The sequence below is a fragment of the Galeopterus variegatus genome, unplaced genomic scaffold (genome assembly GCF_000696425.1).
Source record: "Galeopterus variegatus unplaced genomic scaffold, G_variegatus-3.0.2 Scaffold60, whole genome shotgun sequence".
Taxonomy (NCBI): Eukaryota; Metazoa; Chordata; class Mammalia; order Dermoptera; family Cynocephalidae; genus Galeopterus; species Galeopterus variegatus.
Genome location: NW_007726171.1, coordinates 807,071 through 831,730, shown reverse-complemented (window position 1 = coordinate 831,730; position 24,660 = coordinate 807,071). Strand labels below are relative to the sequence as shown.

Sequence of the window (24,660 nt, the reverse complement as noted above, 5' to 3'; positions counted from 1 at the left end):
TTTCTTCCTGTTCTGAAGTTTACTGTTCTCCCTCCCTACCACCCTCAGGGAAACCTTGCTTCTGTGATCAGAGTCCTGGCTGTACTCAGCTGTGTGTGCAGGCAGTGGGAGAGGGAGGAATCTAGAAGACAACCAGCTTTAGGGTGACAATCTTTGTGTGTGTGTGTGTGTGTGTGTGTGTGGCTGGCCACAGGGATTGAACACTGGACTTTGGTGGGTGAAATTCTTGTAGTCAGGACACAGAAACAGATCCAGATCCAGGACAAGAACAGATCCAGGACAAGAACAAAACTAAGAATAGGACAGCTTTGGAGATTGGTATTGGGATGGGGAGGTTGGGAGAATGGACTGTTAGGTGCAGCCATGGGATTAGGATTGGTAAGGGAAGGCTTCTTTGGCAGAGTATTTGAGGTGGAGGATTTGGAAGTATGGGAGGTGTAATGGTTAATTTTATGTGTCCCTTTGAGTGGGCTAAGGGACACCCAGATAGCTGGCAAAACGTTGTTTCCGGGTGTGTTTGTGAGAGTGTTTCTGGAAGAAATTAGCATTTGAACTAGTAGACTGAGTTAAGAAGATCACCCTCACCAATGTGGGTGGGCATCATCCAAACCCTTGAGGGCCCAACAGAAGAAAAAAGGCAGATGAGGGTCAAATTCTCTCTCTTCATGAGTTGGGACATCCATCTTCTGCTCTCGGACATCATCTGGTTCTTCGGCCTTCAGGCTCTGGGTACACCAGCAAGCTGCCCCATCCCCTCTTCCCTTCAGTCTCAGACTGAATTATGCCACTGGCATTCCTGGTTCTCCAGTTTACAGACAGCTGATCAGCAGATTGTGCGACTTCTTGACCTCCAAAATCTTGTAAGCCAATTCCCATAATAAGTCTCCTCATATTGATAGATAAGTAGATATCCTATTGCTTCTGTTTTTCTGGAGAACCCTGACTATTACAGGAGGTTATAGAGCTGGGCAGATAGCAAAGCAGAGGATGGAGGGAAGTCACAACGGTGAAGTTGTGGAGACAGGCTTGGACATGGACAGTAATGGGGAGGTTTATGGCTAAAAACTTGTTAGGAGATGCCAGAAATGCCTTCGTGGATTTTCTATATACAGTAATGGCCCTTGGAGGGCTGCAAAGGAGAGTTCTCTTATACCTGGGGCAGCGGGAGTGCTAGAAACGGTCTTTAGCCCTTGTTAATACCCTCAGGTGGGTGAGCGATTGGGGCTGGCTGAAGCTTCCTGATTCGCAATCCCTTTGGGGAAAGTGTTGCGAATGAACTTTTGGGCGGGCAATGCCCTTTACGGGTAGCACCCAGGATCTCCGACGTCCTTACAGAGCTTGGCCTCTCACTTCTCAAGACTTCTTGTTCTAGCCCTGATGGAGAGAATAAACTACAATCCCCTTCGTCACTTAGAATTAATTTAGCAGGGCTTCCGGGGATTTGAGCATTTCCGGCGGAAGTGACTGCGGCTACGCCAATCTCCTTCCCTAAGTAATGTAGACTACGACTCCCACTGTCCTTTGCGCCGTGAGTGGGCAAAGGAACCGGAAGCGGGATGGGGAGCTGGACCAGGTGAGGAAGTAGGAGGCTAGGAATCTGGGGCGCTGGGGGTTGCTGGGGTTCCCATAGCTCTCGGGGCGGAGCCGAACGGGTAGACAGGAGTGTGTCTGGGGGCGCCTCCGGGTAGACCCGGTGCAGGGAGAGCCGAGCCTATGAAACCGCCTGCGGGGCCTGCGGGATCAAGGCTCTCCTGTCGGGCAGAACCCGCGGGCGCGGGCGGAGGTTTTGTACGGTGCCCTAGTCGCCGGCTCCCTCGGAACAAGGAGAAGGGATACAATGGTATTTTTGAGTCCATGCTCTATTATTATTTTTGGTTTAAGGATTTGCTTATTGTCCCTGTGGATCTCCGGAGTGCCTCCAGGGGACAGGGGAGTGGATAGAGTGTCTTCGATTCCTTTTTTACGTCCTTAGTGTCACCCTTCGCTGTCTTTGCACTTAATATATGACACTGTATTTTGTAAAGTATCTACATTTCTTAAGCCTCTGGCTTCTTGGCGACTTTAGGTAGAACTTCCAAGTTCCTCTTTTGGGCCCCCATAGTGTTTTGTTCAGGATATTAGACCTCGAATCACACTGTATTACAGTTGATTGTGTTTCTGTCCTCTCACAGTAGTTTATGAGCATACTGACAGTCTGGCCTACATTTTATTCATTTTGTATTTCTTCCCCACCAAGAGACTGTCACAGTGCTTGTTGTGTAAAAGACTCATAAATATTGAAAAAATAAATGAGTTAACAGCTGGTGGTAGGTTGGATAGAATATGTGATTTTCATAGAGAGAGTTAAATGACTTGCTCAAGAGAACATTGTTAGAGATGAAACCAGGACTAAAATTCAAGTCAATAGACTTCCAGCCTGTGGCTCTTGCTGTCAGATCAGGCTCTAAAACTCTGGAACTCTGAAAGTAAGGCCTTGACATTCTTTTGTGTACCCCCAGCCTTGCTGTCTCTGGCACAGGTCTCTAAATGTCAGAAGTAAACCCAACTTAAGACTTGAGAGCGATCCTAGAGCTGGAGCAGCCAGTCCGCTAATGTTGGTGCTACATGGGAATGCAAAGCAAGGTCCCCTGAAATGTTTGCATTCTCCACAGCTCCCTTTGCAGCTTTCCTATGAGCCTAGTTGGTCCTGGGTAGCCACCTGTACAGACTGTACAGTTACAGACTTCTTAGATCAGTCTGGGAAGGACTTCCTAACTTAGGCCTCTTATTTTTCCCCCCTTTCTCATGTCCCCTAGGCTAGGGCTAGATAATAGGTTGATGGACTAAACTATTGTGTCAACCTTGAGTTCTCATGTGGGGGAAGAGGTCATTCTTGGTCAGGGCAGGGGGTTGAGAGGGAGGAAGGCCAATGGTCCTGCCTATGGGAGTCCCAGATATGATGGAAACACAAAGCTTGGCAAACTCTTGAGAGCAAACAGAGTGCAAAGTGGGCAGCTGAGCCTTGAGTGAACTCAAGATATAGAAGTGGAGAGGAGTCCAACGGGAATGGCTCCTTGGTAGAAAGTAGTTTTAAACAAAATTGAGAAAGAAGGGGTGGGCAGAACTGAGCGGTTTGTTGAATACTTAATAAGAGCTAGGGTGTTGGAGTTATGGAGGGAAATTGAACAGGGTCTGGCCAATGATCTGCCCATCTATTTGGAGAGGCAAGGTGTGAATTCATGAAGAAGACACTAACCATGGTGACACGCAGTAGTTCTCAGCCTTCATAAACCATCAGAATCACCTGGGGAAACTTGTTGAAAGTACAGATTCCCAGGCCTCACACCAGACCTACTTATGTGTGGGGTGGGGTTGGGAAGCTACAGCAAATGCTGCAGTGTTCTGAGGAGGGAAGGCTTTACCAAAAGGATGGCTTGAGGGCCGGCCCGGTGGCGCACTGCTACAGTGCGCCGCTTGGGAGCGTGGCGGCGCTCCCACTGAGGGTTCGGATCCCACATACAGACCGGTTCCCGCTCACTGGCTGAGCGAGGTGCGGGCGCGACACCAAGGGTTGCAATCCCGTTGCCGGTCCCGGTCCAGTACGGGCGCGACACTGAGGGTTGCGATCCGTTGCCAGACACGAAAAAAGACAAAAAAAAAAAAGGATGGCTTGAGCTATGTGTTGAATGATGGGTATGGTTTGGATGTATGGAGAGGTGAGGGAGTCACAGTCCTGGTTGACTGGATGATTGTTGGATGATATCCTCATTGATTCAAGGAGGGTATTTAGTTGGTTTTGTAGAAATGGCTTGTGTGAATTTTGGGATTGGAGTAGGAAAAGCATTTTGAAAGTGTGAGTGGAAACGTCAGGTTGAAACACTGGGTTTGCATGGGAGTGGTGAGAAGGAATGGACTTTGAAGTTTACAAAGCTTGCTGTCATACTCCCTACCTCTTCTGCCCCTCCTTCCCCCTCCCTCCTCTCCCCTCTTTCTTCCCTCTTCCTCCCCTACCTACACATAACATCTTATTCCATCCTTATTCAACATTACGAAGTGGATATTCTCAGTATTTGGGTGATGAAACCTGAAGCTCTGGCCATGGTTGTATAGCTTGTAATCTATGAATCTGGTAATCATCCTGCTCACCACTGAGGAATTCTTGAATGTGGGAAAGAAGCTGGATTGGGGTTAGGGGGTTGTAGGATTAGCAGGGCAGCTGATCAAGTCGTCTAAGGCAAGATGGTGCAGGTGGTTAAGAGCATAGCCTTGAGTCAGATGGTTTGGGTTCAATCCCAGCTTCATTACTTGCTAACTGCATGACCCTGGGCAAGTTGCTTGATCTTGCTAAGCCTCAGTCTCCTCACTCGTAACATGGGAGCAATAATACCTACCTCATGGGGTTTTTGTGGGGGTCAGTGAGGTGTACCTGGTTCAGAGCAATTGCTCACCACCTGGAAGCTGTTGAAATTAGCCCTCCCAGGTCTGGGCTGTGGCTGTGCACCTGCACCTCATTTTTCAGCACAGTGGTTTCCAGGACACAGCCCATCTTGGCTAGGCTTATTTTATCAAGGATGACATTAAAGATGCTGAAAAGATGCCACCAGTAGATGTTTATTGAAAACCTATTATGTGCTCAGCATGGCCTAGGAACTAGTGATTCAGGTTTGGAGTGGGGGATGGTTGGTGGTTATGGTTTATTCTCACCAGGTGATATATGAATAGGAGGGATACTTGAAGTGGGAAGGGGAACGAACCTTCATTACCAAGAATTGAGATGAGCTCGTCCTACTTGTTGGTTGGTGGATGACTGACATAGTCTTTTAGGGTCTTTCTGAGCCCAGGAAATGGTCTTAGGGGCCTTGACCAGCATGGATCCCTCCCACTCTGTGGCTGAAGATCGATGGGGCTTCTATCCATCTCTTTTCCAGGTGACAGAGGCATGACTGTGCCCCAGGCATTCGCACTGGGGCCCCTCCATGGACCTGCAGGTCCCCTGATGGAGTCTCAGTCCTCCCCTCAAAGCTTGGCTGAACGCTTCCTGGAGGAGGAGCTTCGGCTCAATGCTGAGCTGAGCCAACTGCAGTTTTCGGAGCCTGTGGGCATCATCTACAATCCCGTGAAGTATGCGTGGGAGCCACATCGCAGCTACGTGACTCGCTACTGCCAGGGCCCCAAGGAAGTGCTCTTCCTGGGCATGAACCCGGGACCTTTTGGCATGGCTCAGACTGGGGTAAAGGGCTTGGCTTTCCCTCGTGGTGGGGATGGAGTGGGAGGCTCCAAGGTGGATGCTTGGCTGAGTGTGCTGTGGCAGAGGAGTGTGTTTATAGCTGTGGACCTGTGTGGGGCTCCATTCCCTCCCAATATACACACTGGCTCCTGTGGTTTCAGACACTCTCCTGGCCTCTCTGCCTGTAGTTAACCGAACACATTAATGGTAGTTCCGTTTCCCCTGTGAGCTGTCCACTAATTGCCTCTGAGAGCCCTTCCTTCCGCTAGCCCCATCCTTACCTTGCCGGATCTTCTCATCCCTGGAGTGTGGTTGGGGTCAGAAGAGGGACTAAGACTGCTGGCTCCTCAGGGAAGACTGGTTGATAGGGTTGGGTACGTAAGAGATGCAGAGCATTCTGGCAACCTGGGTTCTGTTTCTCAGGTGAGGAGGGATTCAGAACAGAGCCAGCCTCCAGGACCTGCCCATTTTCAGAGCTCAGGATGAGTGACTGCCCCTCAGTGGGGGTGCTTGGCAGGTGGGGGAGGGGAAGAGGCTTCAGGGCGGGAGGCTCAATCGCTTTTATTGACCCCAACTGGGTGATGAAAGGTGATCAATGATGATTGATGGAAATGACAGCCTGAGGCTTGGGACTGGCAGGGCACCCAGAGAGCAGTGGTCCGCCCTGTCCTTGTGCCTCCTTTAACCTTGGCTGCCTTTCTGTCTCAGGCCATCTGTCCCTAATACTAACCATCAGGCCCTGTGTGGGGCCAGAAATCCCAATATACTCCCTGTACTTGGTCCCAAAGGCTTGCGGGGGTAGAGACAAACAAATAGATTCTTCTGGACCACAGTCCACAATGAAAAACTGGAGAAAGATGAACAGGATCAAACCACAGGGCCAGGAATCCTTGTCTCAGGCCTTTGGGTGAAGGGGGGGAAGGGGTGGGGGCCAGGCCAGATCCTTATGGAAGGTGAAAAAGGGTCAGTTGGTCTAGAGCCCACATATCAGGTCTTCAGTTTGAAGCCCCTCATTTCTCTCTCCTTTCCCATAGGTGCCCTTTGGGGAAGTGAGCATGGTCCGGGACTGGTTGGGCATTGGGGGGTCTGTGCTGACCCCTCCCCAAGAGCACCCTAAGAGACCAGTGCTGGGACTGGAATGCCCACGGTCAGAGGTGAGCGGTGCTCGATTCTGGGGCTTTTTTCGCAACCTCTGTGGACAGCCTGAGGTCTTCTTCCGTCACTGCTTTGTCCATAATCTGTGTCCTCTTCTCTTCCTGGCTCCTAGCGGGCGCAACCTCGCCCCTGCTGAGCTGCCTGCTAAGCAGCGAGAACAGCTTCTTGAGATCTGTGATGCGACCCTCTGCCGGCAGGTGCAGCTGCTGGGGGTGCGGCTGGTGGTGGGAGTGGGGCGACTGGCAGAGCAGCGGGCACGGCGGGCTCTAGCAGGCCTGATGCCAGAGGTCCAGGTGGAGGGACTCCTGCATCCCTCTCCCCGTAACCCACAGGCCAACAGGGGCTGGGAGGCAGTGGCCAAGGAAAGACTGAATGAGTTGGGGCTGTTGCCACTGCTAATGAAATAAGTGGGTCTGGGGCCTGGCACAGCACACATTTCAAGGCCCCCAAGTCATTTTTGGGAAAGCAGATGACTACACATCTCCTGAACTGGAGCAACAAGGTCCTCCCAGCCTCTCTGGTTGCTGGGAAACATGTTCTTTGATCTGTTGAACTGTCTTCCAACCTGCTGTGGCAGTTTTGACACTACTCTTGCTTGCCATTTCTTTACCTTCCTTTGAGCATTGCCCTTTTTGTCTTGTGATATCTGACTCCACAGAGAATCAGCAGAAGGAGGGCTTTGTTGCAACTGCAGACTGCTCTACCTCATTGTTTCTTGGGAGCCTCTGTTCAGCTGAGAGTGACCTAGACAATGACTTCTAAGGACATATTTGCTATTTCAGAGGAAAGATCTTGCCAGGATCCCTACTCATCCTTATAGAACAGCTTCCTTTGGTTGATCCCTTTCCTCACAGGGACCAGGACAAAGTATGGGACATGATATTAAGAGTGAACTTCTTATGGGGAACTGAGGCTGGATCAGAGGGAGAATTCAGTGTGACAGTGGGAAAGTCAGAAGACCTGGATTTTCATCCCAGCTTTGAGACTTGTGAACTTTGTGATGGACAAATTGTTTAACCTCTGTGAGCCTCAGGATTCCCATCTATAAAATGGGAATGCCTACCTCATGGCATTGGTGTGAGGATTAATTGAGATAACACTCAGAAGCGCCTTGCATAGCGCCATCCATAGGCTCGTGGATGCTCATTACATACTCTCCTCTTCGTTTTCTTGCCTCTGGGTTGGAGAGTCACTACACTACAAGGGAAGCCTCTCTTCACTCTGAAGACTTGCTGAGGGAGAGTCTGGGCCCCCACCTGTGGCCTGGGTGAGGTGCAAATTCCTACTCTTCCAGAAATGGACCAATGACTTTATGAAAAACCCAGCTTGTGATTTTTCAGTCTAAGCATTAAAAGCTCCTAAATCCTTTTGTCTTGGTACTTTTTTTTTCCCCTCCCACAGGTCAGGGGTGGGAGGTGGTGGTTTACATTTTCCCCTCTCTTACCTCTTGACTGTTTGCAAAGGGTTCTCTGGGCAGCTGGGGGAAGGATCTAAAAGATTTCTAATTGCCTTACCAAATCTGCAAGGTCTTTATTAGGGGTCTGGCATCTGAAGTGAGGACAGTCTTCCTGGGGACTTTGCCCTTAAACCTGTAGAGCATGCATTAACTGCAGGTAGTGTCAGAATTGTATTACAGTATTGCACCACCACATGCCTTAGACTCCTTTCCCTCTCTGCCGTCAGTGCTACTGGGCTAAGTATTGAGTGCCCCGTGTGCAGAGCACTGGATTAGGCACTGTGGAATAATTGCCCAGAGATAGAAGCCATTGTTCCCCTACACATGAGTAGCTGAGGTAGTCAGGGAAAGCTCTCTGAAGGAGGTGGCATTTCAGGTGGGCTTAGAGACCAGGAAAGTTTTGGAGAGTTTAGAGAACAGCATCACTATGTTTATGGGTTGGCAAGTAGATTAGTGTTGGCTTGGCCCAGTTGGGAGAGAAAGCTGGAGAAGTAAGTTGGGGCCAGCTTGTGAAAGGTCTTGAATGCTAGAAGGATCTTTGAAAATTTAAAGTCCAGTGGAGGAAATGAGATGCACAGAACATGCACATTGGAAACACCCAATAAGGTGGAAACCAACAGATGGAGATGAATAGGCAAGCCATATGGGGGCCGTGTAGGTGCAATAGGGTTGGACATGGGAAGGGAGGGGATTAGTGTATAGGAAGGACATCCTGAAGCATAGCAGGGTCTGGGTAAAAGCCTAGAGTTGGGGTGAGAATCATGAGGTGGAGGTAGGGCTGGGTAGTACGTGTGGGCAGTTGGATAGTATAGTGACCAGGGTGATGACTTGAAGATCTGGTATGGCAGAGTTACTGCTGGGTTTGGCTTCTAGTGGTGTTGCCATTAATTGCTAGGGTGCATCTTGTCAGGGAGAGGCTGATTGGGGTTCTGGGCCTGCTTTTTCTGAAGGGCACTATATTAGTCTGCTTGAGCTGCTATAAAAAAATACCACAGACTGGGTGACTTAAACGAAAGAAATTTATTTTCTCACAGTTCTGGAGACTGGAAGTCTAAGATCAAGGTGTTGGCAGGCTGGTTTCTCCTGAGGCCTCTCTCCTTGGCTTGCAGATGGCTGCCTTTTTGCTGTGTCCTCTCATAGCCATTTCTCTGTGTGTGCACATCCCTGGTGTGTCTTTTCTTAAGACACCAGTCATATTGGAGTAGGGCCCCATACTTATGACCTCTTTTAACCTTAATTATCTCTTTAAAGGCCCTATTGCCAAATGTAGTTATATTAGGGCTTGAACATATGGATTTAGGGAGACATAATTCAGCCCACACAGACACCCAAAGTCATGTCACTGCTTTTTTTGTTCTCCCACCAGTGTCAACCTCAAACAAGAGTGTGCTCAAGAGTTTTTTGGTTGTTGTTTTTGTTTTTGTTTGTTTTTCTCTGAAGGGTTGGGAAACTGGTCTGATTGCTTAGCTAGCTGATTGGACTTAATCCCACCATACTGGCCCTTACCCCCCAATTCATTCTAGAGCAGTTTTTCAGTGCAAATGAGAGTGTCCTTAGGGAAAGAAAGCTCAATGTTTTCTCCTGAGCCAAAGGGAATGGAGACTTCAGCTGCTGCAAGACAGTATTGTGAGAAGTATTCTAAAGCCAAATTGAAGTAATTTGAAGTCATCTAGAGTTTTGCAGTTCCATACAGTAGCCATTAGCCATGTGTGGCTGTTTTAATTTAATTTGATTACAATACAGATTCACTTCCTCAGTTGACTAGCCATATTTCAAGTGTTCAATAGTCTTACATGGCTAGTGGCTGCTGACTGGATGGTCCAGATATGGAACATTTCCATTATCACGGAAAGTTATATTGGATGGTACTGATCTAGAGATCAGTGGCTTACAACCTTGCCCATGAATCAGAATTAACCTGTGGAGACTTAAAAAATGCAAGTGTCTCATCTCCTTTTCAAGAGATTTTGATTTGGGAGGTCTGAAGTACATCCTAGAATCTCCTGGTGCTATTGATATACAGCCAAGGTTTAAGGCAGGATTGCCCTGAGTGCCTTAAAGGCAAGGAGAGGGTATCTTTTATTCCTTCCCCCAGTGTGTAACCCTACACCTGGCACAAAGTAGGTATTCAGAATGAAAGTGCAAGTAATGCATAAATCTGGTTTGGGAGAGCTACCCCAATGTGCCCTTCCAGTAGGATGAGTTTCTCTAGGGTTTGTTGCTTTTTTCCAGTAATCGTGATTCAAGTTCTGGTTCAGAGAGGTGAGGGAGGTTTAAAAGTCCCACCCCAATGCATACGTACTCAACTTGGTAGAGACTAAGGCTATGCTTGGGGTGGGGGTGTCTGAGACTCTAAGGGGTGGAGTGTATTGGGGAAGAAAGAAAATCACCTTTTTTTCCCTTTCTTTCTTACTGAATAGAATGGCTTAAAGGAAGATTGGGTCTTGAGTTTGACCACTGTATGATCTCACATTCCTTGCTCAATTCACAAACTTTTTTTTTTTTTGGCAGCTGGCTAGTACAGGAATTGAACCCTGGACTTTGGTGTTATCAGCACCACGCTCTAACCGATCAATTCAACAAACATTTGTTGATGTCTGCTGTGTGTCATTCCCCGTGCTAGGCACTGTAGGGAGTGACAGGTGAATTAGACGCTTCTTTGCCCTCATGTTGTTCACTGTCTAGTGCCGGGAGATACAGGCATATAATTATAGTGTAAATCAAACTGAAAGTGTGTTGTGAGCAAGATATAAACACAGTGCTCTGGGCACACTGAATGAAGAAGTGATTAGCCCTCAGAGAGTGGGTAAGAGGTGTGTGTGCCTGTGAAAGGGGGTGGTGATTGGAGATTTCTCACCACTCGCTAACTCTCACCACCTCCATGGAGTGGATATTCAAAAATGGGATCACTATGTCAGATATGTCCAAGAATTTTTCGGCTCTAATTGTAAAGGGTTAGGAAACGGGATAAGGGAAGGGGCCCCAAGGCCAGGAATTAGGCAGGAGCTACGGGTTGGGTGTGGCTCTATGGGTGATGGGAAGTAGAGCTTCCTCTCAGAACAGATCTGTTACTCTGTTAACCTCTGGGATGGAAAACTGCAGCACATTGTGTCAGGGAGTGTCCAGGTGCTGGATCAAAAAAACTGGAAATGCAGCCTGGCCATAGCTGGAGCAGAGAAGCTAGTGGTGAAATGGAGGGAGGGAATAGAGATTGTGGCTTATCCCAGACTAAGTCCTGACTCTTCAAATATTCTTGTTTGGGAGGATGTAGGGCTGCTGTTTGTTACTTTTTTCTAAGCCCCCAAAGTAAATAACTTCAACTGGAGCGTGAGACGTTGAGGTTAGACACATGGATAAACTTCCCAGCTATGACCATCAGGTGATGCAGAAATAAATTGCTCTGGGGGAAGCTGAATTGCTTTCTTTTTCAGAGGTCTTAATGCCAGCCTGGCCCAAGCTTACCAGTCAAGGTTGAGTTATAATGTATTTGGGGAAACTTTCTCTCCCTCCTTCTTTTGGCCTTTATTCTCTCAAAAACAAAACAAACGAAACAACTGTGATAGAATTTTCCTGCACATCTTCTTGCCCAGCCTCTCCATCCCTCTGAAGCATCCTCAGCCTGACGTCAGTCTCTAGGCCTAGCTTGCAGAGGGATGGCCGAGAGCCCAGAACAGTCCTCTGTGGTGGCCTGTGCCAAGCTGGGTTGCCATTTCCATTTTCATTAATTGAAGCAGCTTGACCCTGATCATTTCAGGCCAGCAATTTCCTGTCTGTTGGTTGGGAGTATGTGGAGGACATGCCTCTGCAGGTCATTCTGTCCTTCCATCTACCTTGATGGTGCAACTCCTCACCATTGGCTGCAAAAATGTGTCTCCTGTTGCAGTTGATAGGGGAGAAGCACAGCCTCACTTCTTGGGATCTCAAACTTTGTCTTTTTTAGGAAGGCCTTCCTGGTATCTACCCTTGAGCCTACCTGTTGTAATTTTGGCTCAGTTTTTTTGTTCAGCTTTTAGGAACTTGCTGACTGAAGCAGTTGCCTCTCAGAACTTAATATGATGATACTTTCTGCTGTGGCTTAGGAGAACAAGATGTCTTTGCAGGGTTTTGCTTTCCAACCCTGGAAAGCCACACAATTGAGTGATGGGAATGTGATGGCTTTGCTCTGAGCATAAGAGTTAATGTGTGTTTTGCTCCTTAACATAGTTTTGAGGAAGGTGTATGTGTCACCCTGTGAGGTAACAGAGTTAGCAACATTTTGTTCCGGTGTTTGGTAGTGTCACTTTGCAAGTCTTATTCCAAGGGGTAGGTAGGGTGGTGTGTTCTCTCTGAGTGTGTTACATGCATTTGTATATTTTTGTGATCCATCCGATCTTTTTCGTCTTCGCATTTTTTAATCTTTCAGACGGACACTTGTGTAATTAAGCGTGACCCATTTTCGCTGCTGGTGTGTCTCTCTGCATCTGTGGTATTTTTTGTGTAACCTCTGCGTTTTGTGCATCTTCAGGGGACTTGATGTGTCTTTCTGAGTGTCCTCTGGCTTTGACCGGGCCAGGGAACAGAAGAAGGAGCCCAGTGTCGAAGGCGAGCCATCGGTGGGGGGAGTGTGCAATGTGCAGGGAGGGGGTGTGCTGCAATCTGTGACTTGGAAAACAGATTTGCGGAGGCGGCGAGCAGCCCGGGCGTGCGGAGCGTGCGGGGCGGGGGCGGGGGGCCGCTCTGGCCCCCAGCTCCTCCGCAATCCAATTAAATAACATTTAAATGCATAACCAGCCCGCGCAGCGATGAGGCTGGAGATTGGAGCGGGCTCGGCGGCGGGCCGCGCGGCGGCGTTTTGTGGAGCTCAGCGATTCTGGCGGCAATTTCCCCGCTCGGCGCGGCTTTTACGAGCCCGCTCCCGGCGCCGCGCCCGCTCCGCTGCGCCTGCCCCTCTCCCGCCGCTTCCCGCCACTCCCGCCTCGACACTTTTTTGTCCCTCGCCTTCTCTGCAGCCTTCTGGTGTGCCCATGTGCGTGTCTCTCCCTCTGGGCCCCCGTCTGTCCGTCTCTTTGGGAACATCTCTGCCTCCCTTCTGCCGGCCGGGTGCTCCAGTGTCTCTCCGTGCCTCTTCCTCTCGGTCCGGCTCTCTGACCCCTCTCGGTGTCTGTCCGTTTATCTGTCTCTCTCTGGGTGTCTAGCTCTCTCTTGCGCTGCCTGTGTCAGGCTCCTGCCATCTGTCGACTTTTGCTTGTCTCGCGGCTGTTTCTGCCTCTGACTTTGACCCCCTTCTTCTGGCTGATGCTGTCTCCGCTTGTCGCTGGATCACCTTCTCATCACAGCTGCTGTTTCTCTTTGCTTCGGTTTCCTTGTCTCGGCCTTCTGCGTCCTCCCGCCCCCAAGCCCTTCCCCCAAGTCTACTTGCCTTTCCTCCATGGCTCAGAGGCCTCACCACAGCAGCCTCCCTCCGCGGGTGTGCGGGCGTGCGGTGTGGAGGCCCGCAGCCTGGCAGCAGCAGAAGGGGCACAGGCGGGAAAGGAAGCAGAGGTTAAAGGGGGAGCGGAGGGGAGGGACTTGCTATGGAGGGACTCAGGCCAGGGGGGAAGATGGTCGGAATAAATATGTCATGAGTGAAGGACTGCTGGAAGAGACCCATTTTTCCCTGCACCCTTCAGGAGCAGAGCAGAGAGGATTATCACATTCAGTGCCAGGGGAATGAGTTGGTTCCTTCTCGGGAGGTCCACAAGAGTGATTCCCTTAGAGAGGGCTTGAGGCTCTTCTGAGGTTAGAATGGAGAGTGGAGTACTTCCTGAAGAGCCAGGGTGGGGCAAGTCCCCCAAAAGGAGATGCCCTGAGCCCCTGAAGCCGGGCGCCTGAGGAAGACAGAGAAAGCAAGACGCGCCATTTTGTTTCTTGTGTGAAGTCTGACTCCACTGTCTCTTCCTTTTCACTCCCTTTCCTATCCCTGCTCAGGCCCCCCATCATATGGAGACTGCCATTTAGCAGATGCTTCATGCCCATGCAGATTTCTTGAGGAAAAGTTCTCCTGGCAAAGAGAACAGCAAAGGCAGAGGCTCTCATGTGAGCATGTCTGGTGTGTTGGAGGAGCAGCAGTGAGGCTGATGTGGTTGGAGCAGAGAAGATAAGGGAAGAGAGTAAATGATGAGATCTAAGAGGTAACAGGGAACCAGATCATGTAGGGACTAAGAAGTCACAGTAAAGCTTTAGTAAAATGGGAAGTCACTGGAGGATTTAGAGCAGGGGAGTGACATGATCTGCCTTGTATTTTTGCAGAAAATTCTTACTGCTGTATTGAGAATAGATTGAGAAAACAAGGGCAGAAGCAGGGAGACCAGTTAGGAGCTTATTACAGTACCAGGTAGGAGATGATGAGGGCCTGGGAGACTGCAGAGAGGTGGGGAGGAGTGGCCAAATTCTGGATATACTTTGTAGAGAGAGCCAAGGATTTGCTGATAGATGAGATGGAGAGTGTGAGAGAAAGAGGAGAGTCAAGGATGAGACCAAGGTGTTTTGGCCTGAGTGACCAGAACAATGGAGTTGCCATTAACTGTGAGGGAATATTGCAGGAGGAGCTGGTTTGGACATGTTGACTTCTAGATGCCTGTTAAGCATCCAAGTAGAGGTGGCTAGTGGGCAGGTAGACACACAGATCTGTAGTTCAGGGGTGAAGTGCAGGCTGGAGATAGAAATTTGGGAGTGACACTGGATGACATCTTCTAAGGAGTGAGTGCAGATAGGAAATAAAGGACATCCAATGACAGAGTCTAGGTACTTCAATATTTAGAAGTTGTGGGGTTGCAAAAAATAAATGCTGAGACATCACAGGGAGGAGGTATTTGGGGAAGAGATGTAGGGGTTCTTGGTTTGGTCATTCTTGTTAATTCCCAGCCATCCTGGTAGCCAGGCCTTTATTGGCCAATATCTAGATGGTCCCAGTACATTCATTGGACCTCTGCTTCACTTCCCTCCGAAGTGCACACAACAGCCAGACTGACCACCTCATGCCACCCTTGCTCAAGGGCTTGCAGGGATTCCTGAAGCTCAGCCTTCTGGTCTTAGAGCCAGGAAAAGATAATTAGGGCTAAAATGGACCTGAAGATCTTGGTTCACCTTTACTTCTTTGCCAATAGGGAAACTGAGGTCCTGAGAAACAGTGACCTTGTCTGAGGTCCCTCTACCAGTAAGTGGCAGGGCTCCTAAAACATAGTTGAGTGGTCTTTATAGGAGCTCACACTGCCTTTTGTATCACTTCTCAGTAAGCAACGCATATGCACTGAGTACCTGATGATACCCACCATGTGCAGGATAGCAATGGAGGACTCTACAGTGTCCAATAGGAACAGAAGATGCAATGCTTGCCCACAGGCTTGAACTAAGGGCTTTTGAGTAATTTTCTCATTCTTTTCCCATCTCATCACTTTCATTTCTTATGACTTCCCAGCATGGACTCTCCTCTTCCCCACTCTATGGCCTAGGTCTTTCCTTTTCTCCAAACCTTACTCTGACCCATTCATCTAGAACCCCTCCCCAGACCACTTTTGTCGGTCTGGGACACAGACCCCAATACCCCTTCTTGCACAGGCCGCGAGTCAGGTAAGCGAAAAAAAACCCAGTAGCCACGGGCAAAGTAGACATGTTTTATTTCAGACTCAAGCTCCGCCCCCAGCGGTCCGAAGCCATTGTCTTATATCCCAATCTACACAATAGTGGCACTGAGCCAAGGGGTACATGGGCACACATGTGCACTAACACTACTCTTACGTAACTTGTTCACCACGATATGCTGAGTCATACACGGCTGGATATGAGGTGAAAGGGTCTGACTAAACTAACTCCAGTTTCCTCACAGCCTTGGATTACCCTAAATCACCAGGTAGTTCAGGCCCCAAACCGAAGTCAGTCATCTTCTTTTCCTCTCTTCCTTGTCTCTCATACCCAATCCATATGTAAGTTCTTTTGGTCTTATCATCAAAAGATACCCCAATCTGATCACATCATCTCACATCCTCCTCTTGTCTGATTTTAGCCAAGCCACTGTTTCTCTCGCCTGTGCTGCTGATCACTACAGCCCCTAACTGGTCTCCCCTGCTTGTCCCCTACAGTCCGTTCACCACACATCAGTCACTTTCACCTGTAGCCCTCAGCACTGCCGCCTGAGTCTGTGCTTATTATTCCTGTGTCCTTCAGACCAGTCCCCCTGCCTTTTGGTCATCTTTCCCCCAGTGTGACTTACCTTCTCCCCTCTCAACCCCTGGAGCGGAGGGTGCTGGGGGGCCTGGGTTGTCCTCCATTCATGGGGAATGGCTGAGGACCCCTGTCATGGGAGGCAGTTTAGTTGGGAGTTGGGGTGGGGGACATTGTGCTATCCTGGAGGGGGCACTGTAAGGAAAATGAAAAATGATCAGGCTCCCTCTGCTGTTCGGAATCTTGTTGAGCATGACCTAGCCCGTTTGATGTAGAAATGTTGACTGCTCACATGTGCCCAGATGTTCCTTAGCTATTGTTTGATATAACTGTGTATGTGCGCTCAGGTGTTTCTTGGTTATCTGACTCGCACCCAGGTGTTCTTGGTTATCTGACTCAAGTATAAAGGACAAATGGCTCTGATCCATTAGGGACGCCCCAGGAGGCTGTTGCTACTGGATCTGCTGTAAACTGCTGATGTTGCTGTGGACCCAGGAGACTGAGCTCCTGCCCCAATAAAGCATGTCAACCTTGCTAACGGCTCCCAGGATCTTTTCAATTACCTAGCTCACGACCTGCATGTGAGGGGTCTGTGACCCAGTCTGCACAATGGGTTTGAAGGGTCTGTGACTCAGCCTGACAAGCACTTAATGAGGAAGTCAAGAAGTGAGGTTGAGTATGTCTCCAGAATGGCTGGGGAGCATGCGGGGTGTCTATGTTAGACTTGCTCTTCTCATTTCCATTTTCTGTTTCTGTTGAGCATTCCCCCTTGGTCTCCTTGTGCCTTCCCTTCTGCCTCACTGACTGATCCTCTGTCTTTAAAGTGGGGTGGGGTGGGTGGAAAGGATCCCTTAACAACCTCAGGATCTTGAGAGATTCTCCAGTCAAATTCACCCCCGTTCCTGATCCAAGCCTCCCTCCACTCTGGGGAGCTGGGCTGGGACAACCACCTATGGAATATTTATCTCATTCCTCCAGTCTGGGCACCCAGTCTGACTCGGTCACCATCTTATCCCCAATGCCTAGCACAATGCTTTGCATCCTGTAGGTGCTTATTAAATATTTATTGAATGGATAAATGAATGAATGAATATGTTAGACATTCAGCTTTCCTGTTGGGCCCCTAGTCTGGGCTTTATGGTTCTTTAGACTAGTGCTTTCAAATTTTAGTGTGTACACAAATCACCTGGGGAAATTGTTAAACTAGAGAATTGAATTGAATAGGTCTAGGGTGGGTCCTGAGAGTTTGCATTTCTAGTGCGTGTCCTGGGATGCTGATGTTGCTGGTTCTCAGATCAATTTGAGGATTGAGGCTGGAAAAGGAAGTGTCTCTTGGGCCAAAGTTACCCTCAGCTTAAAATTGAACAAGAGGGTGAAGATTGAGAGAATGAGCAATAATGAAAGAGAGAGGAACCAAAAGAAGAAAGGAAATCCAAGGCCACTGGCTTAAAGGCCCCCAAACCCCTTGGAAGTACGCAGCTCAATGGTCTCACGAAGCCCAGAGGCACCTACGCCATCTCCCACAACAGCCTCTCTCTCAAAGGCCCCACCCTGATTTGGGGAAGTGGGCTCTGCAGATGTCCGCCCTCTCCCTGTCCCTGATTGGCCTCCTTACTCCTGGGAACCTTGTGAATCTCAGAAAAGAAAGTTTGGCAAAGAATAGGTTTGGAGTTTTCATTCCATTCCACGAACATTACCCAGGCTACCTTTCAGCACCAGGAATACAGGTGAACGAAAACCTGGAGGCCTGTCCAGGTGGGAGGGAGACAATTTGCATAAGTGAAAAGTTGAAATTTAAACTTGGCATTGAAGGAGGATGGAGACAGCTTTGCTGAATATACGGGGCCTGGAAAGTGCTGGACAAGGCTTTCCAGGCAAAGTGGGCTGGAAGCATGGTAGTTGAGGGCATGTTCCTTGAACCCTAAAGGGACCAGTAGCTGGGGAGAGGGGGAGTGATGGGGAAGGAGACACTGGAGGAGCTCAGGATGGGCCTGCATTAAGGAGGGCTTTAAATGCCTGTTTGAGGATTGGTACTTTGGTGTGAATGCAGGTTTGTTCTGTTTGATTAGAGTGGAAGGGAGTTCCATGAGGAAATATGTGTATTTGGAAGAGGTGCTTCTGGGTTAGGCTTTGCCATCTATTGGTCTATCTGGCCTACAGGGTGGGACTCTTCGCTGTGGGTTGTCTTGTCAGTCTGTCTGTACTCCCTGGAGGCTTCAGAAGTAAAAGGGTGGTTCTGGGGCTGGGGAGTACCTGTGGGTGGGTTTTTTCATTCTCCTTATGGGAAAAAGGTAGAATCATGTTCTGTGGAAAGTTTTTTAAAATTAATTTATTTTTTGGTGGCTGGCTGGCACAGGGATCCAAACCTGTGACCTTGGTGTTATAAGGCTGCACTCTAACCAGCTGAGCTAACTGGACAGTCCTGTGGAAAGTTTTATGAGTTTCTGCCTTACCTCCAGGTTCTTTTGCCCAGGAGCCCCTGATGAGAACAAACTATGCTTCAGGCAGGGGAGAAGAAGGAATAAATCAGGAGGATAAGGTAGGTAACAGCATCACTGGTCCATGCTGGAGAACAGCTGGACCCACCTGCCCAGGACTGTGCTTCAGTCCAATGTCCTTCCAACCACTCAACACCCCCCTAAAGACCAGCATTTTAAGACCTTGGAGTGGGTGCCCCTGGGCATATCACTAATGCCAGATGCTTGGAGGCTTTTCCTGCTTAGATATGCTAGTGCTGGCCAGACCAGATGTCAGCCTTCCTGAGAACTAACCTAAGTTTAATACCTATGTATTTCACACACAGGCTTAGGGTGCAAACTCTCTTTTGCTGGCTTCTGGGGAAGGGGCAGCATTTTTGTGATTATTTGTGGGAGAGAATCTGGCTTGCAAGTCTAGGGCCTTCCCTGACAAGGATCCATCTCTTTCCTCCATGAATGTCCCGTCTCCTGTGCCTGAGGTCACTCTCTTACTGGTACTCGTTCCTCCTGCAGGCCTGAAATTATGCCAACGGGGAGGGCAGATTTTGTTTCTGTGGGAGAGTGTGGGATATTATTTTCATTTGACTTATTTTGATTCCTGATGATCCCCATGCTGATGTGCTAATGATCAGAAGCAGCCAGGAGCAGCCATCACCAGCATCCCATGGAAGGTGGTAGACTGATTGGCTGACAGGGACTTTGTCCCAAATAGGCCATTCAGGAGTGGGAGAGGGGCTGAAAGGGTTTTGGGCAGGAAACCTGTCCCGAGGGCTATCACTGACACCTCAGACTCAAAGTGGTGGGACAGCACTGGAGCAACTTTGTGTGGGCCCTTCCTCTCCCTGGTCCCATGGCCTCTGATTTTTACATTCCTCACTGCTCTCAAGTTCATTCAGTTCAGAGTCCTTCCAGTTCTTCTGCAGCAAATGTTCCCAGTACATCTTGGGCAAAATCTTCTCAAACTCATGGACTGAAGAGAAAAGTCCATATCCTTGGGGTTGAGCACGTCTTGAATGCATGACACATGGTAGGTGCTCAGTATGTGATTGATGAACCTTTTGGTGTAGGTGTGGAGGCTTTTTTAGCTGTTACCTGGTTTCTTTTATTTTCAGTGTTAGGAAGCTGAGGGCTAAGTTTTGGGTTCCTCTGCAGTAACTATCCATTCTTAGGTTCCCTTTCCAGGGAAGTTTTCTCACCCCCACTTCTTTATCTGTTCTTATTCCTTCATGGGTGTTTGAATACTTGTGTTGTATCTGTGTCTTAAATGGTAGGTCATCTCAAATCTTTTTGGGAGGACAGTGAGGGAAAACAGCAGCTCTGAAGATGTCATATTTCACTTCAGCGGCTGTGTGATCTCTTTTGGTTTGCTACCTGCCCACTGCCTGAGTGAAGAGGCTGCTGATCACACGCAGTTGCACCTGGTCCTGTTGGTTGCTGGGGGAGGGGAGTACCTGGAGAGTGAACAAAAGACAACTGGGAGGTTTGGTGAGGCAGTATGATTAGATTGAAGGATGACATGAGAAGATGAGAGAACAGAAAGAGGGCCAATCAAAGACAGGAGGAGAGGCCAGAGAGGAGGCAAGTAGGGAGGGGCACAAGATCTAACATACTTCCCACTCTAGGCCTCAGCTTGTAGTCATTGAAATGGGGATGATGGGGTTGTTGTCAGGAATAAGAGATAATGCATGTGAAATTCTTAGCAGGTAGTAATAAACATTATGTAATTGATGATAACAATAATAAGTGGGGGTAACACGGTCTACTTCCCAAGTGTTGCTGTGAGACTGGAGCTTGTAACACACTTTCTAGACTACAAGATGCTAGTGTTTTAGCTGCTATTATTGTTCCACTCTTGGAGTTCTTTCAGCCACCGTTCTGGCTTCATGCTCATGAAGAGGGAGCTGGCAGAAGGAGGTGTGGACCCCTGGCTTCTCTTCTGCTTTGGGGACTGTTTCCTTCCTCCCCTGCTCACCGCCTGGTGAATAGAGTCCAAGCCTCTCACCCTCCCTGCTGCCTCATACAGCCTCAGGCATGCTGGAGAGAAGGTAGAGGCTAGCAGGAGGGGCACAGGAGGGAGGCCAGGGGGAAGCCAAGCTGAAAATGAAAGCTGGGGAGAGAGCGGCGGAGCAGCGGCTGGAATTACGTTTGCATAACGAGCCAAGCCTCACGGCTCGGGGCTCGGGCTTGCTGTGTTTCCAGACAGGGTTCTTCCTCCTTTGTCTCCCAGTCGGTGCTCTGGGCTCTCTTCTCTCTCCTAGCCACTTCCCCTCATTTCCTTTGCCCTTTAATACTCCCCCCAGCCCACTGGGTTCCCTTCTCCCCCTTCCATTTCCCTGACTCCTGTTCTGAAGCCACATTCATTTTTCCTCTTGTTCCCCCCAACCTCTGTCCCCCTTACAGGGCCCCCTTCTCTGCCATCCATTTATGCCCCAGGAGGGTTCCCCTCCATCTCTCGACCAGCTCTACCCTTATCTCATCTCTGTGCATCTCCTTTTCCCTCTTTATGGCTGCAAGTCTCCCCTCTCTTCTCTTCCACTAGCTTCTGTGTTCCCCTTAGTTTTTCTGGCTCCCCAGGACAGTCTTCCCCACTGCCCTCCTCCCTGTTCCCACCTCTGGTCTTTGGCAACAGTGCTTCCTGTCAGCTGCACTGCTTGGACTCAGTTTCCACTGCCTAGGCCTCATTCCCTCACTTGATGAAATAATAGGAATAACAACTAAAATTTAATGAGCACTTGCTATGGACAAAGCACCACTACACTATCTGTGTATCATTTCATATAATTTCCTCAACAACTCTGTGGGATGAATATTATCCCTATTTTACGGGGGAAGAGAGCCAGGCTTAGAAAAGTTAAATAACTTGGGGACGGTCTCTCAGTTAATCAGGCTGGGACTCAAATGCAGGCCCCCCTGACTAAAAAGCCTGTGCTCTTAACCGCAGGAGTATGTACTGGCCCTGGGAGAAGTTGCTCTCACTCTCTCTCCCTCTGAGACTAAGAGTGCCCCCCTCTTTCTTTGAATGACCTCTTGGCACCCCGAGATTTCTCTAAGTCGTTTGGTGCCTTTTTTCTCTGCACACAGATCTAACCTAGCCTCAAAAGCTTATTCTGTGTAACAATGCTATTAACACTATATTACCAGGCATGGATCTAAGCACTTTATGCATATTTTCTCATTTAATCATATTATTACAATAGCTGTGGGAGGTGGCTACTATTCTCATCCCCATTTTACAGATGAACAAACTGAGGCACAGGAGAGTCAAGTAACTTGCCTGCAGTCACATAGTTACTAAGTGGGAGAGCCAGCCTTTGAGCCCAGGCATTCTGGCTCTAGGAAACCTGCCCCCTCAACGACAACATTTACTTCACACAGCTGACATGTACTTCACACAGCTGGGAAAACAGGTTGCGATCTCCCATCCATTGTCACTAGCCCAGTTGGTTTGAGCAATTCTTGTGGTCCATCCTCATCCCTTGGCTGCAGCCTATTTCTGTGGCACTGCCCACTGTGGTGTATACTCTGCTACCAGCACCCTCAGGATCTGGCCTGGCTGCCAGCCCTAAGTGGTGCCTGAGGGGATTTATTGGCAGCTTTCCCCAGGAGCGAGGACAAGTGTTTTCCTCTCCAGCCCTGCTGTGCATCCTCCCAGCCCAATAGCTCCCTCGTTCCGGCCCATCGCAGCAGCTGATTTACCTCTGTGGCTGGGGGATTTAGCTGCTGTCCTGACTTCTACTATAAATCCCTGGGCAAATAACTGAGCTCTGCATCAAAGCTGCCAACAGGGGAGTGAACAGGAGCAGATGCTTTGGCTGTGGGCTGGGGTGGGGAAGGCAGGGGCAGTTGGGGAAGGCTCTGAGGCTTTCTTGCCTACCCTTGGCCACAAAGCCAGGCTGTAGCTTGTTTAGGCCCATGAGGATTCCCCTCAGCCTTCAGAGGACTTAGCTGCCCCAACCTGGTGTGTTCCAACCCTCAACACTGGTAGGTTCTTGTTGATGTCAAGTCTTACCCCTGCTGCCCCATTTGAAGCCTGTTTGCTTGACATGGCCAAAGGAGAGAACTACATTCCTGGGTTTGATAAGCTTCCAAGAGTCGAACGTTGCTGGGCTTTCTGCGGCTCTGTACTATGCATATTGGACGTAGGTAGATTCTGTCCTCCTGGGAGAGGCTCAAGCAGAAGCAAGAAGTATTGAGAACTCAGAGGGAAGGGATGAAAGACCCTGGAAAGTAGGTGTCTTATGGTAGGGGCTGAGGGAAACCTCCAAAAAGTGAGCTAGAGTCAGGGTGGATAAACCCCAAAGGGTAGAGATGCTTTCTAAAAGTAAAGGAGGGAGGCCTATGGTAGCCATGGTTGGGACCCCAAAATCTTGCACATTGTGGCACAGACTCAGAAGTACAGCATGGCTGTTTGGGGTGCATACTGTATCTGGGGATGAGGTGGGATTGGGTGGGGTCATTGTTCTATCAATGCTCCTTGTTTTTCTGGCTTCCTCCTGACCTCTCTTTACCTGGCTCCTTCACCAGCTTCTCTCTGCCACCCCCTGCCTGTCCCCTCTGGTCCTTTCTGCGTGCCTTGTTCTTCCCATGGCTTTCTCTTTGCATACCCAAGAAGCACTTCTTTCACTCTATTGACAAGACTGTGGCACTGGGATTGGGCTGAAGCTCAGGGCTCTGGTTCTGCTCCCCAGAACCTCGCTCAGCCTGGAGCCCATCCCTGTGTCTGTGCCATTTTGTTCTTATACTCATCCATCTTCTCTGTCCTCCCTCCCTACCCCCCACCCACTGCGGCCGCCTCCGCCTTGGAGATTACAGACACTGAATCAGCAGCCAGCTCCAGCGTTCTGCTGACGGGGTACTTTCTGCCTCTGAGGGCTCCTTGGTGGGATCAAGGCCCCTCCTAGGGCCTAGGGATATGCAGCGGGGGGAAGGAAGGGTTGAGGAGAGGAACAGGTGGATGGAGAGGGAGAGATGCAGGGGAGAAGGTAAAGGATTGAAGAGGGAATATGGAGTGATGAAGAGAGAAGTAGAAAGGATTAGAAGAGAAAATACAGAAAAAGATGAAAGAACAGTGAGGGAAGTGGAGAGAGAAGCAGAGAGTGGGGAGTTGGGAAAGGGGAGGGTGGGAATTAGCCCAGATCCAGGCCCCAGCTCTCTCTTTCCAGCCCTCTTGCCCCTCAGTGCCTAGGCAGAGCCCTTGGAGGCCCAAGTTCACTGGGACTGGGCTGAGGGGTGCAGGCTGGGGCCTCCTGGGTCTGGGGCTCTGCCTCGTACCTCCGTCTTTCCCTCTCATGTGGTGGTTTGTACTTCATCTTGTTTGCGGGGCGGCTGGGCCTGCTCTCGGGGTTTAATGATCTGTGCCATTATTTATAGCTTTGCGCGCCGAGAAACACACTGAATTTATCGCTTGCTTCTATAAATAACCCTGGCAAATGGGTGCCCAGGGAGGTGGGCAGGAGGGGGAGGGAGAAGCAAGGAAAGGAGAGGTGGGGGTAGGGCAGGGGAGGTCTCTGTGGACTCTGTCCCCAAAATGGGGTGACGTGTGTGCACAAGGACAGCAGAGGCTGGTGATGCTGTTAGAGTGTGGGCGTGTATCCAAGTGCAAGTTAATATAAACAGGGCAGTGTGTGCCCTGTGATGAGGAGAGTGATTGTTGCTTGTTTCTGAGGGCATGTGTGAGTTGGCTATGTGTTCCTGTTTCTGTTTGTCTCTGGTGCCATGTTGGTGGCAGCAAGGTTGACAAAGCACAAGGCAGCCCAAGAAATGGCGGTCTATAGATGGATGTCCAATGGGGCTGAGAGGCAGGGGTGAGGGAGGGGGTTGACTAGAGTCAGGATCCTTTCTCTATGGCTGGGGGGACAGAAAAAGACTACAAAATGAGACTGTTTTTCTAGGTGTTTGATGGTGGAGGTGAGAGGAAGAATTGAGGCCTGAGGAAGCAGGCCATGAGTATCTGTGTATCAGACTGGGCCAGTGGGAGTGTGGAGGCTCCCGGCGTCCTATGGGGCAGGGGCCAGATGACCTGCTCCAGGATCCAGAGGGATGCTGGCTTTTGGGCTTGGTGGATGCAGAGATGGTGGTGGTGGTTGTGGTGGGGGATGTGTACTTGGCTGTAGTACTCCTCATAGGACCCTCCTAAGCAAGTTGTGACCCAGGGTGGGAGTGGGGGTTTCACTGAGGCCTGCCTGCCA

The 24,660-nt window shown here is 49.6% G+C and overlaps 1 protein-coding gene across 1 annotated transcript; it reads left to right on the top strand.

Annotated features, from left to right (window-relative positions):
• Positions 1 to 1,544: 1,544 nt before the first annotated feature.
• On the top strand, positions 1,545 to 7,730 carry LOC103593207 (single-strand selective monofunctional uracil DNA glycosylase). Its single transcript, XM_008576155.1, has 3 exons — positions 1,545 to 1,573; positions 4,908 to 5,209; positions 6,241 to 7,730. Exons 2-3 carry the CDS (start codon positions 4,919 to 4,921, stop codon positions 6,766 to 6,768), a joined length of 819 nt encoding a protein of 272 aa, XP_008574377.1. The 5' UTR covers positions 1,545 to 1,573; positions 4,908 to 4,918; the 3' UTR covers positions 6,769 to 7,730.
• The last annotated feature ends 16,930 nt before the right edge of the window (positions 7,731 to 24,660 follow it).